The 17,993-nt window shown below is 44.6% G+C and overlaps 2 protein-coding genes across 9 annotated transcripts in view; both read left to right on the forward strand.

The window, feature by feature from the left end:
• GEMIN8 (gem nuclear organelle associated protein 8) overlaps positions 1 to 7,963 on the forward strand; it is a 41,159-nt gene extending 33,196 nt beyond the window's left edge. For all 4 annotated transcript variants that reach the window (XM_065073049.1, XM_065073063.1, XM_065073053.1 and 1 more), the window contains one exon: positions 2,203 to 7,963. In XM_065073049.1, coding sequence (XP_064929121.1) covers positions 2,203 to 2,305 — 103 coding nt within the window. In that variant the 3' untranslated portion in view covers positions 2,306 to 7,963. The remainder of the gene's footprint in view (positions 1 to 2,202) is intronic.
• Positions 7,964 to 11,218: 3,255 nt separating this feature from the next.
• Positions 11,219 to 17,993, forward strand: part of GPM6B (glycoprotein M6B) — a 112,546-nt gene continuing 105,771 nt past the window's right edge. For 2 of the 5 annotated variants that reach the window (XM_065073029.1, XM_065073004.1), the window contains exon 1: positions 11,474 to 11,673. In XM_065073029.1, the coding sequence (XP_064929101.1) occupies positions 11,670 to 11,673 (4 nt within the window). In that variant the 5' untranslated portion in view covers positions 11,474 to 11,669. Of the gene's footprint in view, positions 11,674 to 11,802; positions 11,909 to 17,993 lie in introns of those variants that run through there. The other 3 variants (XM_065073023.1, XM_065072988.1, XM_065073038.1) reach the window with 3 other exon arrangements.

Consider the following 17,993-nt stretch of genomic DNA (forward strand, 5'->3'; position numbering starts at 1 on the left):
GCCTTGTGGTCCTGTTTTGGTGTCAGCACCCTGGGCATTGCAGGGGCACACATGAAGTCCTTACTTGGCACCTCCTTTGAGAAGCCCTGCAGCTGAGCAGCACACATGTGGGCTCTTTTTATCATTATATGCTGGTCCTGCGGTCTGTATTACATTCTTATATTTTTTTTGCTGGCCTTTGAACCCAGAACATGCAAACCCTACTGCCCATTTCAAGACTTACTCTTGCTCTGAAAGCCATGGTGCTGAGTGCGTGATGTATGTGACACAACTGGGTAACAGGCTGTGATGTCATAAATGACAGATGATTAATTGATTTCAGGAACACACCAGAAAGAACAGCTGCGCTGTGCTAGAGAAAGTCCTTAATCCAGAAAAGTCCCTACTCCAGAACTGCTCTATAGAGAAATAGAGAAAATAGAGAATAGAGAATATAACTGACAAAATAAATGCTCAGTGCACTCTCCACAAATCCCGCTTCAGGTCACGTACAGCTGCCGTGTGAGAGCATAAACATGTATCTCCAGATTGCAAAAGTGCTTCTATAGATTACTTTTACAGAGATGAGTTATTTGCCCTTCACAAGTGTGTTTTACTATGCAGCTGTGCTCTAGGAAGATGTCCTATACATGCCCTGTCAACAGCAGTTAAATCTTGTTTGGAAGGGGAAAAAGAGCTGCCTTACTTGTAGTCTCTTCCCTTTGGTATCTCTTTTAGTCCACCAGTGTTGCTTGCATTGTTCAAGTCTAGCAAAATGAAATGCGTTTCTACAGCGTGGCTATGGCTAAAGCTTTTTTGTAGTAAATACATTGATGATAATTAACTGCACTAGTGTCTTGCATTACATTGTGGAAACTGTCATTCCAGGCGTAACCTGCAGTGCCATAGTCCCTGTCAGCATAACAGAATTGTTCACTTCAGCCCAAGAAGATACCACATCCTGCTGGAATAAAACATACCCACAGTTTATATTGTCAAAACTTTAAAATACCATATTAAAAACCAGTAATTGAACAATTTTGTTTAACTTTGTGCCATGCTTTTGAAGCATGAAACCACTATAATGCTAGAAAACATGCAACAGAATCTCAAGTATAATGCAGATTTTTTTTTTTCCCAATAGGGTGCCCAAAATTATAATTGGGAAGAGAAAGTGTTGGAAAAAAGCAACCTTTAAGATGTTGAAAGGCTTAGCAGTTGCACTTTGCAGGGCTTGAAATAACATCTGAATGTAGGAAAAAGTGCCTACGCTGCCTCTCCCACTGCTGCTATCCCCACAAAGCTACCTGCAATTAAGCGGATGTGCACTGTGATGCATTTTTATGGCAACATCCATCATACTTGAGATCTCCAAAGACCCAGCTGAGCAGTTTCCAGGGTTTCTCCTGCTTCGGTCATTTGCAGTCCACCGATGCTCTCTTCTTGCTCCCTCATCTTCTTTTTCACCAAGGCTCCTATCCAGCTGCATCCCTTCACCCCAGTGTAAGCTCTTCTGCAGCCTGATTCTGCTCTCTCATCTCAGCTCCTACACATGTGCCCTCCCACATGTAGGGCACAAAATGTTGCCCAGACACTCAGCAGCCACTAAAGCAAATGAGAAGGACTAATCTAGATAACCAGAAAAACATCAGTGCCTCTTGGCACCATCAGTGCTGAAAACAGAAAGTACTGAAACCCCACAGCATTGTCCCTGAGCTGTCGGTGGCTGAGGGAAGCTCACCCTCTCCTCTTTTTCCTAATGAAACCGCAAAACCCCCTCACTGCTGTGCAAGTGGTGGGATGGGTGTCACTGCCAGTTCATCACTCTTGGGTAGACTCCAGTCAATCACCCACAGTAAATATCCCCACTCATCTTACTAGTGAACAAAGCCCTTCTGAACTCACAGTGCAATTAAACTGCCACGGTCCTGTTGAGCACCAGGGGAAGCTTTTGTAAGAGTTTCCCCTATCGGGAAGAACAATTACTGGATACAGAGCCTGGACTTCACAATCCCTCTGCTTAATTTTATAGTGTGTCTCAACAGTACATCTCTGTCAACTCCATCTCTCCAATGACAAGGCATAACTGTAATTTAGGAGCTCAGTCCTTTGAGAGACCAACCAGGCAACCATGATCTATTCCCACCCAGTGGATGAGGATGTTGCTAAGGCAGTTTCTCAATTTACGAATGATTTTATCTCTTTTTTTCTCTCTCTTTTCAGTCCTCTTTTCCAGCTGGCATCCGATTTTCTACTTTTCCAGTGGGCATCGCTTCAGCTCAGTGTGATCCTTCCGAGGGGGAGCAGTAGCCTATTTAGAGCTTAAACCACATAGAGATTTACTGGCTGGAACCCCAGAGAACAACCTAGCAAGAGGCTGATGAGGGCACTTAGCCAGATCATCTCCAAAACACTGCTGTTAAAAGAACCTGATATGCATGTTAAGTAAACATCAAATATGCAAAACCCGGCACATGTAACATGCAGATAATAGCATAAGGTAATAGGCCCTGTCTCCGAATAAATAACAGAACTCTCATAACCACAGGCAGTTCCAGTATTTTCTGTTCACTTTCAATGTCTTCTGAATGGGTGCTATCTATAATATAATAAAACTCCCACAGGCTCCAGCAGGACTAGGATTTAGTGTTAAACCCTGGCTAAAACAAGGGGAAGAAATTTCTCTTACACACCAACAGGCAAAAAGTGTAGAATAAATGTGATCCAGGAAGTTATTATATAAAGGCGTTGATAATTTCATTTGCATATAAAATAATAACAAAAGCGGAAGCTAAATTATCTCATATATACAGAAACCCTGGGTGTTCAGGATTGGCTACTCATTATTCTCTTGTCATATAAAACAATTCAGTCTGCAGCTGCATTTCTCTCTCACAAATCCAATTCAATCAAGAGAACCGAAACATCATTAGCAAACCCACTGATTTATCCACCAGTAAAGTGCTGATACAGGCTTCTATTCCTGCTGCTAATAAATTCTCTTCATAGCAGTGTTTGCTCTCTCTAGGGATCTCCCATTAGTCTAATGGCTACAGGTTTCTAACTTTACTGCTGGAATCTTTCAGCCTGAAAATCAATAATAGTAGGGTCCAAAACCTGTGGGAGTCACAGCAAAGAAAGGACACAAGCCCAAAACATGCATCCAGTTTCTACAGAGATGTGCTTACACGTAACTGCAGGTGAAGCAGCACCTGGTGCCTTAAAAAATGCTGTAATAAGACTTTTTTTCTTTTGAAATATAACCATTGTCTCCTGCTTTGGTCATGACTTCCTCTCCCTGTTTCTCTCAGCGGTCTTGCCTCCCTCTCTGTACTTTTCCTTGGCTCCTACTTGGTTTGTCACCGTAATTGCCAGCTGGCCGGGCTCGTTCACCTCTGCTCCGGCCTTTCTTCTCCTGCAGAAATGCAGCAGCTCTGAAAACCCCTGCTAAGCATTGTCTCCTGTTCCTCCTGCACATCATCTACCACCAGGGTTCTGGGCCGTCACCTCCGAGCTCATCACAGCATCATCCCGTTGCTGCTTCCATACGTGTTGGCCCCTCCACACTATTTCAAGGCCTGGGCACGCACTTCTGCATCGTTTCCAAGGCAGGCTCCAAACAGGGAAGGCCCAAGGCGTGTCAGAAGTGCCATTGTCTTTTGAGAATAATTTCCCAAGATGCAGTTTCTGTAACTTCTTTAACAGTTCTGGGTCATTTTGTCTGCCAGATTCATGTGATGTTTGGTTTGCCTGTGGCCCGTTCATCTTTTAAACACAAGTAGTTATTTCCTTGGAATACTGGAGGCCAGAATAAATGTTCTAGGCTATCTGGCAGCTAAGAAACACTTAAGTTTGGCCTGAACTTTCCAAATCTACCTATGACAGTAGCCCATGTTTTATATAGCTTTAATAAAAAGTTTTATTACATTCCTCTCTTGGATTGGTATTATTATTCTACTTGCTGAACATGATAGCCAAGATAACAAGAATCAGATAACAAGAGTCTTAAAAAGAGAGATCTTCATTTATAAAATACAGGCTTTCCAATCTATCTTACGCATGCTATAAATAAAACATAAAATGATTACTAATGTACTTACACTTTCATTTATTTACTTCTTCATCTCTCCTAATTGCAGAATGGATATATATGGGTGACTAGGGTGTTGTGATTTTTTTTATTTTTAATCATATGCTCAGGCAGTTGCAAAAATTCAGTGCCTGGACTGAAAATGGGAGGAATATGCTTATGTTTAGAATAGCTGTTTGGATTTTTTCAAGAAAAAGCACACCATGTTTATTAGCCTAGATGTTAAACTAATCTTGCAAACCCAAGATTCATTATCAAACACAATCTCATTGTTATTTTTCAAGCTCCTCAGTTGCATTCATCCTGGTGGGTCTTTCCTGGCCGGTTCTCACTTATCTGACCTGTGTGGCTTGTGCCATTTTTATTCCTGAATGTCACATTTCTGGCGGGTCTAATGCATTTGGCTTTCTGTGAAATCAGAAGGAGGTGAAGCGTTTCCATGGTGCCAGCAGAACTTTCTTCCAAAACCAGACCTCACTGAGCTGATGGAGAACGTAGTGTCTTGGTCCCATTTCCATTATCCACCAGTGAAGAACCTGCAGGGCTGCACCAGCCACTGTAGCTCCTGCAGCCCGGGACACCCAGCCTCTGTCTGCAGCCGCTGGACGTGCCGAGGGAGTCACACCGCTCCTGAGCTGCTGAGTCGTCCCCATCTTTTCTCCAACACATTGGTTTTTTGTGTTGTTTTTTTTTTTTTTTTGCCACAAACCACAATTCCTGAGTATATCCATTAGCTAGAACTGGACTGCGCGAAGCATGAAGAGCAGCACAGAAGCAATAAAAAACATAGTGTGTCCAGGGGGGTGGTGGTGAAACCCCAACATAAAAACCAAGCCAGCATTTTTAAATGTATAATGGTAGATAACTAATCTGGCTAGCCTGTTGTGAGAGAATTTAACTCAGCTTTATGATACAGTCAAAGTCTTAGGCGCTATTCATGTTTACAGAGCAGAATGAAAACCTTCTGCAATCAGTTATGGGCTTGTGCCTATTGACAGAAGTGAAAAAATGAGAACTGAAATGAAATCAGCTGGCTGTTACTCAGCCTCCACTGCCCAACTGGATCAGGAAAAGTGTTAAAAAAAGAGTCCTGCAGTTTTCCTTCCCAGCTCTTTTGAGTTTGAGTTTCAGTTTGCAAAAAAAGGCACCTGAGAATCTTCTTAAACACTCTCTGTGCCTGCCATCAAAGGAGTTTTCTACTTTGGAAAAAGAGAGCAAGCCTTGTCTCAAAATGTACTTTTGCCAGGAATTCTGTCCTGATTAGGCTGCCTTGGAGCACTTTCTTGGGTGGGTGCCATACTGAAATTATTGGATGGCAGCCATGTGTTCAACACTTAAAGTCTATTCCCTTAATTTGCAACTCAGCATCGAACTTAGGTTAAGTCTATTGATACCACTGGAGGGTGGGGCTAACATACATATGTATGCAATTATTTTCAGGATATTGCAATGAGTACATATACGCTCCCACGGAAGTTGCTCTGAAGTTGAACACTAATGTTTCTTGGGTATACATTTTGCCCCGTCTGGTTTCTTCATTTGCAAATTATTCCACATTCAAATCTCCCCACTGGTACTAATGAAAACATTGGATAATCTATACATTTGAGTCAGCTCCTCCCAAAGACATGAGGCTGGCCTCTCCAGCCCACACGGTCCTACCCCACAACAGGAACTTAGCAAAGCACTTCAGTAAACGTTTGTATCCGAGTCTGCTGGACTGAACTCTGACCAAACTCAAGTGCAATTTTGCGCCTAAATGTTTTCAGAATGAGGCATGTGGAAGAATGTCTTCACCAGGATCATTTTGTCGTGACTCACATACCAGGAGGTAAGACATTTTTCTCCCTCACTTGGAGAAAATGCTGTCAGCATTTCTCATCCACATTTCACAGATCCATCATGAAATGAGGTGGGCTGCACATGGAAGGAAAGGTTGTACTGACTTGGATTATTTTTCTGTGTAACAGCCATCCCTTTTCAGAGATGTTAGTTTACTCTTCCACTCACAAGCTTTCCGCTCCATATAATGCTTCACTGAGACCATCCACGCTCTTTCAGTCCTCATATAATCTCCTGCGTGGTTCCCTAGGTGTGAGTTACCTATGTGGCATGCAGAGAAAAGCACAGAAGCAAGTGTGTGTATCCACAATAAAAACAGCTCATACCATTCTCTTCCTTCAGGTCTCCCTCTAGACCCAGGTCTCTCATGGACACTCACAGAATATTCACACACGTAAGTGCAAAAAACTGCGCTTAGGGTAAGGTCCCTCATGTAGAGCTAAGGGAAAGACAGTTCTTTACTTGCCAGAGGTCCTAATCTTAATGTTATTCCTTCATTTTCAATCATGTCTTCTAATTATTTTTTTTTGTACCTTTAAAATCACAAAGTGACATTGATGATTCCACAAGTGACTTAGGGTATAGAAACCAGAGATAAGCCTATCTTTTAACACTGAAGATGTATTTAGTACTCTGTAATTAACACCAAAATGGTAATCACTAATTTTCAGATAAAATTAACTATGGTTCATTGGGAAAAATTATGCATTCCATTGAATATATGATTATATCTATTCTAAAGCAATCACTGCTCATATTTACAGATTGAGAAACAGTTGCTGGAGATATAACCTACTTGGTAATAAGAAACAGTTTTGATTTTGAAGAGTATTTTTCCTTACACTGTCGTACCTTAACATTAAATTCCAGGAGGAGTATCTACACACTGACTGAACTATATCCAATTACTTCTCATTTTTTATCTTTTCCCTTCTCTCATTTAGACTACACAGTACCAATGATCTGAGCAGTTTTGTTCCGCATTTTACTGGATGAACTTTGCAAACAGCTCTGCAGTGAACACTAAGAAAGGGTTTTGGTAGCAGCAGTTGGAGTCTAAAGCGGATCAGCTTCACATAAAAGGTACAAACGACATAGGAGAGCATGAGTCATTCCCATTAATCTATGCCAAGATGCTGAGTTCAAAACATGAAAAGGTCACCCCTTCTTTGCACGCAGATGACAGTATAAAGCGATCCAATTGTCATCTTATTTCTCTTTAACATCCATGGCCTCTAACACCCCTTTGAACAGAAGATCACATGGGAGAGAAAAACCCCAGCGTGCCCCAACTGTACCTGGAATCACAGAAGCTCAAGAAAGAGGGGATGGATGAATCCCGTTGAGAAAAGCCACAGAGAACACTCACTAACAACTAAAAGCAGATTTTACCACTTCTGACTCCTTTAAATCTAAAGTATACTCAAGCTAACATTCAAAAGGAGGCTGGTTTACGAGTCCCTGATTTTATAAGGTTTGGGAGATTTGCAGGATTTTTGCAAAATCAAGCATAGCAGTGACACTATACACTCCCTCTAATCCTCTGGAAACTGGCAACAACTGCAGCCCACTGGCACTGCCTGTGTAGTAGTCAGAAGAAGTAATATTTACAATTAACCATTAGATTCAGTATTAGCAGAGGGAGCCATAGGAAGGCAGCTCACATGCAGCCAGTGTTAGGACACAGCATGAGCTCAGAACCTACTAAAGCAGCATTCCACTAGAACATCTTTTTATTAAACCACTGTCTTTAATGCTACTAAATGTTTAGTCACAGCTAGAACATTAAGTGGAATCCTACTGCCTTTGATTCTGTTTTAAATTGGGGAGGTTTCCATATCTAGGGCAATCTGTCTAGCTAGACAGCCTGAGGAAAGATAGTTAAGAGTGGAAAACAGAGACAAGCAAACAGGTAGAGGCAGGTACCACATCTTTCCGTTCACAAAGAAAATGGAGATTCATTTCAGAGCTAGGATGTTCCTCACTGAAGAGGTGATGAAACCAACAGAGCCTGGTAAATTAAAACAAAATAAAATGAAGAGTTATATGCAACAGCCTTCATTTGCTCTTGAAATCCGTTTCACCACTAATTGCTGGAAATGGTCAAATACAGTAAAATACAGCATTTCAGACTGATAGCATGCCCTCAGTTACAAATGACGAGACGCTCCCTTTCCATCTTACCTCTCCTTGACTGACGTTGAGATTGAAGTTGAATTTCCCTCTGCAAATCAGGTGGCCGCTTTAAAACTTTTCCAGAGAAGAGCACACCACTCCCAACTAGGTAAGGAGATACACCAAGCACATTGCTACAGGGAGTGAAGGTGTTCCTTGAAATACCGGGTATCGTCACACTAGTATTGGGGTAACACTGCAAATAGAGAAATGTTTGCAGGTTGTTACCCAAGCTACGGAACAGGTTTCAAGCACCCAGTGTAGAAAATGAATGACATTCATCAATGCAGAATTCGAACCTTCACCTTCTCTTTCATGGATCAAATCTGCAATGGTACCAGGTTGGTTTATAATCCCTTGATGCCAAGATTGTCTGGATCAATCCGGCTTCCAGCATAATTTGCAGCAGGCCTTTAGCCCTACCTTACAGCTACCAGCTATAGCACTCGAGGAGCCGTTCAGCTACTGAGACTCACTGAAATGCTGCAGGCTCCAGCCTTTCTCCTTTCTGTTGTGTAGTAGGCAAAAGAGTAAGAGCATGGATCAGAATCCTGTCATAAGCCTTTCGCAACTAAGGAAGTACCTGTTTCTACAGAAATCTTAGTTCTGAAATTAAATCCCTTAATTTCTGTTCCCAGTAGAAATTCCACCTACGTATCCTGCCTTCTTGACCTCATTTGAGTATTGTAATGCAGTTTTGCTTAAGCAACCAAAACGTCTGACATCAGCCTTGTTAACTTCTTTCTTCACTTGTCAGAGACTTGGTATCTCTGCGAGTGGAAATCCCCATTGACTGCTGAGCCATAACCAATATTTGGACAGCTGTTCTCTGCTTTACTCTTTGGAGAGAAAAATGACCAACATTTCTGAGGATGACAGAAAGCTAACAAAGGATAGCATGTCCCTCCTCTCACTGCATGTGTGTTAATATGGGCAGCTCCTTTTTCATTACCATAGGAATGTCTCCCCATACTTTGATGTAAGTATATAAACCCAATGCAGACAGCACTGACCGTGTTGACCAATGTCCCTTGAGCAACTAGTCCCATTGATTTCAAAAATGCAAAGTTACCTGTAAATGCAAGTGCAGTCAGAATTATGGATGTATTTTTCAGCTGATCCTAATATTAATCAAGCAGTACGCTGCAAGAGCTTCACAGAATATAAATTTAACTAAAGAATTTATTTTAAAAAATAAAATGAATTTATACCCTCACCAGCACATAGTGCTGCACACAGCGGGGTGCTCTTACCATTTGGCTTCAGTTCCCGCCATATTTCAGTGCTATTGAGTGCCACTCTAGGTAAGGGTCATGTGCTATTTCCATAATTAATCTCATTTTCCAAAGGTGCATAGCTCATCTACTTTAATTCCCAGTGGGGACTGGAAGCAGCTTCCTACTGATCAGTTTTGGTATGATTTTTTTTTTTTCCTATCTTTACAAAAGGGCTTACTCAACCAATCCAATTATTACCTTTTAGAGAAGATGCATTTACTCCCTGATCCCACAGTGCTTGAATGGTGTTGGACCTGTAGTCCTTGCCGGAAAATCGTATATGTTCCTTAATCAATGAGAAAGCTTCAGATAATTTTGGCCTGCGAGAATGGGATTTTTCTTTTAGTGGAAAACAAACCACAGCTTTAACATTGCAGCTTTATATGTGAGCACAGACACTCGCTGCTTCTGGAGCAGGGGCCTGAAAAGTGCAAAGTATGAACTAATTTCCCTGAAAATGAGTGTTCACACTTTTTTTTTCACTTTCCTTCATGTTTTATTAATATGTTCTTAAGCAATTGATCTCATTGAGAGGGGACATAATTTAATAGATCTGTTTATTAATCATAGGAGAAGATTAAATGTATCCATATACTTCAGGTAAATAACAGAAAATTAGACACTATTATTGTGACAAAGGCAAAGGAAATGCATGCCAAGTACCCAATTAATGTAAATCAGCATGATCTGACTGATATTAGTCACTGTAAATGCATTTATTCTGACTAAAGAGCTGGCCTTTTCATCTGAAGCAATCGAATCACTCTGATGGTAAAAATCCAGCTTAGAAAAGCAACTAACCTGAAAACTCCGACTTTGCCACTCTCTTCCATACCCATCTTCTGTGCCTGTGAAGGCTCACTCCTGTGTGACACAATTATTTTTGCCTCCAACACGTCTAGGTATGGAGGGGTTTTACTGGTAAGCTCCGACTGGGAAGGCCACCAATACACCCCCAAACCACCCAGTCTGTTACCTAGGGGTCCTCTTCACTGTTTTCCTCCAAAGCCAATATACATTTCTCACAGTGTTGAAAGAAATGAAGAAGACACTGCAAGCACAGCCATGCAAGGTTGTGTGGCTGGAACATCATTCAAGTGGCAGCTACTGCAGTGCTGCGTAACGCTGTGGAGAGCCATTCGTAGCATCAGAGTCACAGAATCACAGAATCACAGAATGTTAGGGATTGGAAGGGCTCTCAAGAGATCATCTAGTCCAATCCCCCTGCCGGAACAGGAACACCTAGATGAGGTTACACAGGAACATGTCCAGGTGGGTTTTGAATGTCTCCAGAGAAGGAGACTCCACAACCCCCCTGGGCAGCCTGTTCCAGTGCTCTGTCACCCTCACGGAGAAGAAGTTTCTTCTCAAATTTAAATGGAACCTCCTGTGTTCCAGTTTATACCCATTGCCCCTTGTCTTATCATTGGTTGTCACCGAGAAGAGCCTGGCTCCATCCTCGTGACACTCACCCTTTACATATTTACAAACATTAATGAGGTCGCCCCTCAGTCTCCTCCAAGCTAAAGAGACCCAGATCCCTCAGTCTTTCTTCATAAGGGAGATGCTCCACTCCCTTAATCATCTTCATTACCCTGTGCTGGACTCTCTCCAGCAGTTCCCTGTCCCTCTTGAACTGAGGGGCCCAGAACCGGACACAATATTCCAGATGCTAGACGCTGTACAGATAAAAATCACCTTGTTGAACATGCATATAGATACTAATGAAATAGCGTTGTGTTTGGGCGCACAGTGCCCATGCCATTGCCACAGACAAACATTCAGAAGCTGATACCTCTGAAGGTCAAGGGTGCCCTTAGCCCCGCTACCCAGGTCGGCAGTGGGGAGGGGAAGGGGTCCTGCCTGGCCGCGGGGCGCGCGTTCCTGGGAGCTTCCTGAGGAGGAGTGATAACACATTGGAGGAGAACAGGACCCGACACAAGGAAGCAAGCCCGAGTTCCAGGGACACCGCGGCGAGGGCGACCCGGCTGCCACCGCCGGGGCTGTCCCCGCCAGGCCGCGGGGGGGCGCTCCGCCAGCCGTGCCCCGGGGCGGGCCGAGCTGTGCCGGGCCGGTCCAGGCGGGAGCCCCTCGGGCGGTGCAGGCAGGCGGGGCCGTCCCCGCCCCTCTCGCCGCGCCGCAGCCGCCGGAGGCGAAGCGGAGCCCGCCAGTGTGCGAGCTGCCGCCGCTGCCCGCTGCCGCGCCTCCCGCCCCAGCCCGGCGCAGCACAGTCCAACCCGGCGAGGCACGGCAGAGCGAGCCCCTGCCCTTCTCCCCCCTCACCGCCCGGGCGACGAGAGCCAGCCATGGGTAAGTAAGTCGGGCTGCGGGGCAGCCCCCGCTCCGGGGCCGCGGGGGGAGCCGCGGCTGCGGGGAGGGTGGGAGCGGGGGGCAGGTGCGGGGCAGCCCCGGGGTTCGCGGCGGCCCCGGCCCGGGCTCTTTCGGCGCGGCGGGGCGGGGGGCAGCAGACTGTTGAGCGCCCCGTCGGAGCGGGCTGGGGGCGGCCGCCCCTCCACCCCCCTCGCCCCGCTGCTGCAGAAACTCGGTGAGTGCGCGGGGCTCCTGGCCGGCGGGGCAACGAGACCCCGCCAGCTCCAGAGCGCTCCCTTCCTTTAAAAAGAAATCGCTATTAATAATAATAGTACCGAGTCCTGGAGCAGTAGTTTCCAGGAGGCGGCTGTACGCAGCCGGCCCGGAGCGTGTCCTTTCGCGCGGTCCCGCCGAAGCCGAGGAAGCGGTGCAGCCGGGGGGCTATGCCGGAGGCAGCGGCGGCCCTTGGGCCCTCCGGCGCTGCAAAGTGACTCGGTCTCGCACCGGCTTCCACTCGGGATGAGCCGGGGGTCCCGCTCAGCCCCTCTGCGCCAGACGCGCGTCCGCTGGGGTGCGGTTCGGTTTTTGCCTCGGGGGCAGGGGGCAGAGGGGACGTGTGTTCTCGAGGTGGGAAGCGTTGATTGCGCCCGTGTGCCAGGCACAGTGCGGTTCAGTGGTAGGGAATCCGGGGACCATCGGGATAACGCGCTGCGCTTGTCCCTCTTGTAGCTTGGAAGTCTGCACAGCGGAGGGAATTGGGCGTCGATGGGAAGTGTCGGCTTCTGTTCCCAAACTTAGGAAGGGTAGCGCTTGCGGGAGTGTGTTAACGTGAGCAAAAGTGGGGCTCAGCCAGGGAAGGGTTCGTCGTGCACATGGGTCACTCGGCACTCGACGTACACATTCAGTGTTCGCATCCTTTTAGCATGGGCCTTTGAGCATGGGCTGCTTCCCGCGAGCTTTCCTTAAACCAACGATAGACCCAAATGAATTAAGCAGTGATGAAAGTTATGAGGTTTGGGAAGAAAAAAAAAAAAAAAAAAGAAAAATACAGCTGTATCTTTGGTCCAGTTTGCCAGTGGTGTATTATTGCTCAGAGGTTGCAGCTGCTAAAGCAGAGCTATCAGTGCGTGCCAGTGTGTTAATATGCACATACTGATGCTGGCACTGTCTCTGGTTTTAATTAAGAAGAAAAAGGGAAAAAAAAAAAATAAAAAGAATTAATTAGTCAGCCAAAGGAAGCTGACAGAATTCCTATGCTTGCTACTTTGTTAAATTAATTCGCATCACCTAATTCCTTAATTTGTAAATGCTTATTAACCAGTTTGTTCCCTAGCTTTGTGAAGATCAGACTCCTCTAGTATTATGGTCTTTTTACTAAGCTTTTTTGAAGTTTCCAACACCCTTTTCAATGCGTGTTAAAGTACTGATTCATTCTGCCTCTGAAGGCTGAAACAAACAAACCAGCTGTATAATCGGCACCAAAAAGCTTATTTTTTGTGTGCTTGCTTTTTGGAGTATTCTTTCCCTATGTGAACTCCTGATATTAAATTAAACACTAAAACTGATGACCTCTTCCGTGTCTATATCTTAGTATCCTTCTTCTAACATGCACTTTTACTTTACTGCCATGGATTGATATCAAAACTTGGAATGGGGATGAAAGAGGCAAAGAGAGAAATAAATGTTTTCAAGTATCTTATTAAGAGAAGTATATTCATAGGATTAGAACATAATATTTTGGAGGAGGGCATAAAATCTATTAGATAACGCATGTAAAATGGCTCTCAACTGTCTTTGCTTCTAAGTCTATGAAATGATTTTTCTTCGGTAAATCAAGTTTCTAGAGATTCAGAATAAAAAAAGTTGTTTTAAGTCTTTGTGGGTGATTCATTTTGAGAAGAAGTAAATCTTAGTCCTAAAATCTTAGAAGAACACAGAAGTTACTCTCGCAAGTTGTCGGTCTGCCATAGTGTGTGAAACGTATGTTCTGTGTCCATATAGAATGTCTTGTTCTTAATGTAAGAGTTGGGAAAAGAGGAGTGGAGAGAACAAAAAAAAAAAATTGTGAACATTTTTCTCATAGTAATGATAATGGCATGAAACTCCCACATCTGCTGACTTCTTCACTTAGAAACATTGTTGGATGATGAAACTGCCTGACTGGGTAACAGTGGTGTGGTCACTCAGGAGAGGGGACTTCTAGCACAAATTTCAGATGAAAAACTTCAAAAACAAGCCACGAAAAAGAGGTCTTTGTCAGCTGAGCATCCAGTCCCTCATGAATACGATGTTTTGTTGTGCTGTTGTGTAACTTGTGCCTTGGCCTTAGGTAGGCTGAGGCTGATGTGACCGTCTGACCAGGCCATGTTTGGCGCTATATTGAGGCTTCCTGATCCAATGGCAAGGATGTATTTAACTGGTTCTCACTTGGACCGTTTGAATTGACCTTGCTTGCACAAAACTTTTGTGTTGGACTGGCCTGCTGAGGCTGATTTTTTGTTTTTCTTTTTTTGGACGTGCTGAGAGCTCACCGCGGCTGTCGATGTTCACTGGGCTTTTGGCTCCCTCAGCGCTTCTGAAATTTGGGCACGTGGTGTTCAACACCAATGAGAGTTTGTGTTGGCTGGAGAGTCACCATTAATACCCAGTGCAGTGCTTTGTGCATCTTGTGTGAGAAGACCTACCCACTGGCATCTTACATTGTGTATATACTCTCCTAAATGTAGTATCTCGTCTAGGAGGTGGGGAGGGTACTGTTGTTTTACAAAATGAACAAAAATTGCAGAAGGTTTTTGTTCCTAAAAGTCTGAAAAGCATGATAGGGCGTCATTTCTTGAGAACTGTGTGTTTTTATAATTTTACACCTTTTCTTCTTTGTATTCCCCCAAACTGTTCCTTTCAAATAAGAAAAGTAGTTGGAGCAGAGAGGGTACATGTATTATGTTTTGCTTGTTTTGTGTGGGGTTTTTTTGGTGTGTTTTGTTTTGTTTGTTGTTGTTTTTTAAAAAAAAAAAGAGGTATGGAAGAGAACACTGTGTGAACAGGGGATGAAACAATGCCCATCTTCTTGTGGGTTTGCATCCCGTCTCTCTGCAGTCCCGGTGCTGGAATTGCTTCCTTGTGGGGCCTGCAAACCCAGTTTCTGTGCCAGGGGTGGCCCCTTGTCTTTCACACCTTCTGCAGCACATCCAGCTCCCCCAGCAGCACTTGATCCTGCATCCCCAGAGCTCTTAGCTGCATCCCAGAAGGAATCATCCCTTTCCCATAAGCAGGAACTTCAGCAGTGCCACGTGAGGGGCTTCTACCACCTGTAGAAAACAAGCCCTCACTTCTATGTGAAACATGTCCAAAGTAGGTTCGGATGTTTCCTAAACCGGGCTTTCTTCTTATAAACAGCTGGGGGCAAATTCTGAAAGATAATCAGGTCTCTTTCTTTCTGTTCAGCGATACACTTTGTCCAGGTGGGAGCTGAATTTTTTTTTGTGTCACAGTAAAATCTGATTAGTATCCGGGTGGCTGGATTTCAATCGTCTAGTGTTGTAGTCCATACTCTGTTAAATCTTGCATGTCTTAAATATATTTAAATTTGTTCCCATAAAAAAAAAAAAAAAAACTACTATTATATTTATCTTCTCTTAAAACCTGTGAAATATAAAAGTTTATACTGCTGCCCTTACTCTATCTCCACAACACCTGCTTAGGCTATTAAAAAGTACTTAATTTTGCCTTCTCGCTGTAATCCTTCCTGTCTGAGAAGGAGGCGGAGGAGAAGATGTTGTGCATTTCAGATATTTCCCAGTATCCTAAATAGTTTGTGTTTTCATCATATTTACAGATTCTCCCTCTTGCTCTCTTTCTAAATGTTTGGTTCAGTAATAAGGGAAATCTGCTGTCCTGTGTGTGAATTATCATATAGCTAATAGATCTTGAAATGTTACATCTCAGGAAAACATACTGGATTATAGATTACATCCCTGGGAGGGCTGAATTGTGGCAGCCCCTGATTATCTGTCTTTTTCACAGTGTTTCTAGAATTTCTTAAACCAGTTGAAATCTACAGGTCACTTTCAGTGTTTAAAGGACTTTAAGTATTCAATTATTTTTCTCCAGCAGGTATGTCTTTTTCAAGTTTGCTTCTACATGGTATTATTCCAGCAGTTTTCATGTTGCAAGTGTTGGGTTTTTTAATACAGTATTTTTTCTGTGGCATTGGTTTTTCAAGAATGATGCTATCTAAACGTAGAATAACAGAATGTTTTATGTTGGAAGCAACGTTTAAAGATCATCTAGTCCAGCCCCCCTGCCATGGGCAGGAACATCTTTTTCACTTGCTCAAAGCCCCATTCAGCTTGACCTTAAACACTTCCAGGGATGGGGCATCCATGACTTCTCTGAGCAATATTTAGTAATATCTAAAGTCAGTACTCTAAAAGATAGGTCCAAAACCCATTTCAGGGTAAGGTTAAAATAAATTGAAAATAAACCCAGTGAAGCTCACTCCTTGGTATCTTTTTTTTTTATTCCTCATGCCGCGGCATCGTGTCATCCCTGCATGGGCGCATGTTCTCATAACGAGGATTTTGTTTTCCCTGAGATGTACAGCTGGTACAGCCAGACTCACTGCACATATTGTGCTTCCACTGATGGTATTTGGATGTAAATGTCGCCTTATCTTTCTAGAAGTGCAAGAGCGTTGTATCCAGTGAAATTCATGGGGGCTGAAGCTTTTGCCGAGAAGCTGCTGTGGGTTTTTGTTACCACACTCCCCACCATGGATGTTCTTCCCACAGAAACTCCTAGGTTCCTCTTCTTTTTGTCTTCTTTTCTCTTCTTTTGTGTGCCCTTCACCCCTCCCCACACATGCCCACACCTGGTCCCTGTGGATGTGTTCCCAGGACCTGCCCAGGCTGCACGTTGTCGGTCTCTGTGCATCTCCTCAGGCTGTCCCCACTGGGGGACTCCGTGCTCACTGGGAGCTGCAGGAGATGCCCTCCTGTGAGTTGCAAGAAAATTGAACCCTTCATGGCACCAGAGTGTTAACACTGCAAAGGATGTGTGCATTTGCTTATAATGTACTTGTAACATAGGTGCTGTTTACCCTGGAGTGTGGGGTTGAGGCTTACTCCTGATGGTACTGGGATGTCAGTCTGGCACGTCTGGAGGGTTCGTTCTCCTTTGAGGCAGAGAGGGAAACCAAACTCCTTTCGTGGCTGGTTCACAGTATCACAGTATGTTTGGGATTGGAAGGGACCTCAAAAGATCATCTAGTCCAATCCCCCTGCTGGAGCAGGAACGCCTAGGTGAGGTCACACAGGAACATGTCCAGGCGAGTTTTGAATGTCTCCAGAGAAGGAGACTCCACAACCTCCCTGGGCAGCCTGTTCCAGTGCTCTGTCACCCTCACTGAGAAGAAGTTTCTTCTCAAATTTAAATGGAACCTCTTGTGTTCCAGCTTGATCCCATTACCCCTTGTCCTAAATCCATTTGGTTACAGGGTGCTGAGAACTGGAAGGGATACTTCTAGGTTTGAGATGTGGTGAGCAAGTGTAGGGAAGTCACAGAATCACAGAATGGCTGGGGTTGGAAGGGACCTTTAGAGATTGTCTAGTCCAACCCCACTGCTAAAGCAGGCTCACCAGAGCAGATTGCACAGGAATGTGTCCAGGTGGGTTTGAATGTCTCCAGAGAAGGAGACTTCACAACCTCTCTGGGCAGCCTGTTCCAGGGCTCTGATACCCTCAAAGTAAAGAAGTTTCTCCTCATATTCTGATGGAACCTCCTGTGCTTCAGTCTGTGCCTGTTGCCCCTCATCCTATCATTGGGCACTACTGAAAGGAGTCTGGCCCCATCCTCTTGACACCCACCCTTGAGATATTTGTAAACATTGATGAGATCCCCTCTCAGCCTTCTCTTCTCCAGGCTGAACAGACCCAGCCCTCTTTGTCTCTCTTCATAATCATCTTTGTAGCCTGCCGCTGGACTCCCTTCAGTAGTTCCTTATCCTTCTTAAACCGGGGAGCCCAGAACTGGACACGGGACTCCAGATGGGGCCTCACCAGGGCAGAGTAGGTGTGGAGGATAAACTTCCTTGACCTGCTGGTCACACTCTTCTTAATGCACCCCAGGATACCGTTGGCCTTCTTGGCCACAAGGACATGTTGTTGTCTCATGGTCAACCTGTTGTCAACCAGAACTCCCAAGTCCTTCTCTGCAGTGCTGCTTTCCAGCAGGTCCACCACTAACCTGTACTGGTGCTTGGGGTTATTCCTTCTCAGGTGAAGGACCCTACACTTGCCCATGCGGGACACCAGAGATGGTTG

Source organism: Columba livia, chromosome 1 (genome assembly GCF_036013475.1).
Source record: "Columba livia isolate bColLiv1 breed racing homer chromosome 1, bColLiv1.pat.W.v2, whole genome shotgun sequence".
Classification (NCBI taxonomy): Eukaryota; Metazoa; Chordata; class Aves; order Columbiformes; family Columbidae; genus Columba; species Columba livia.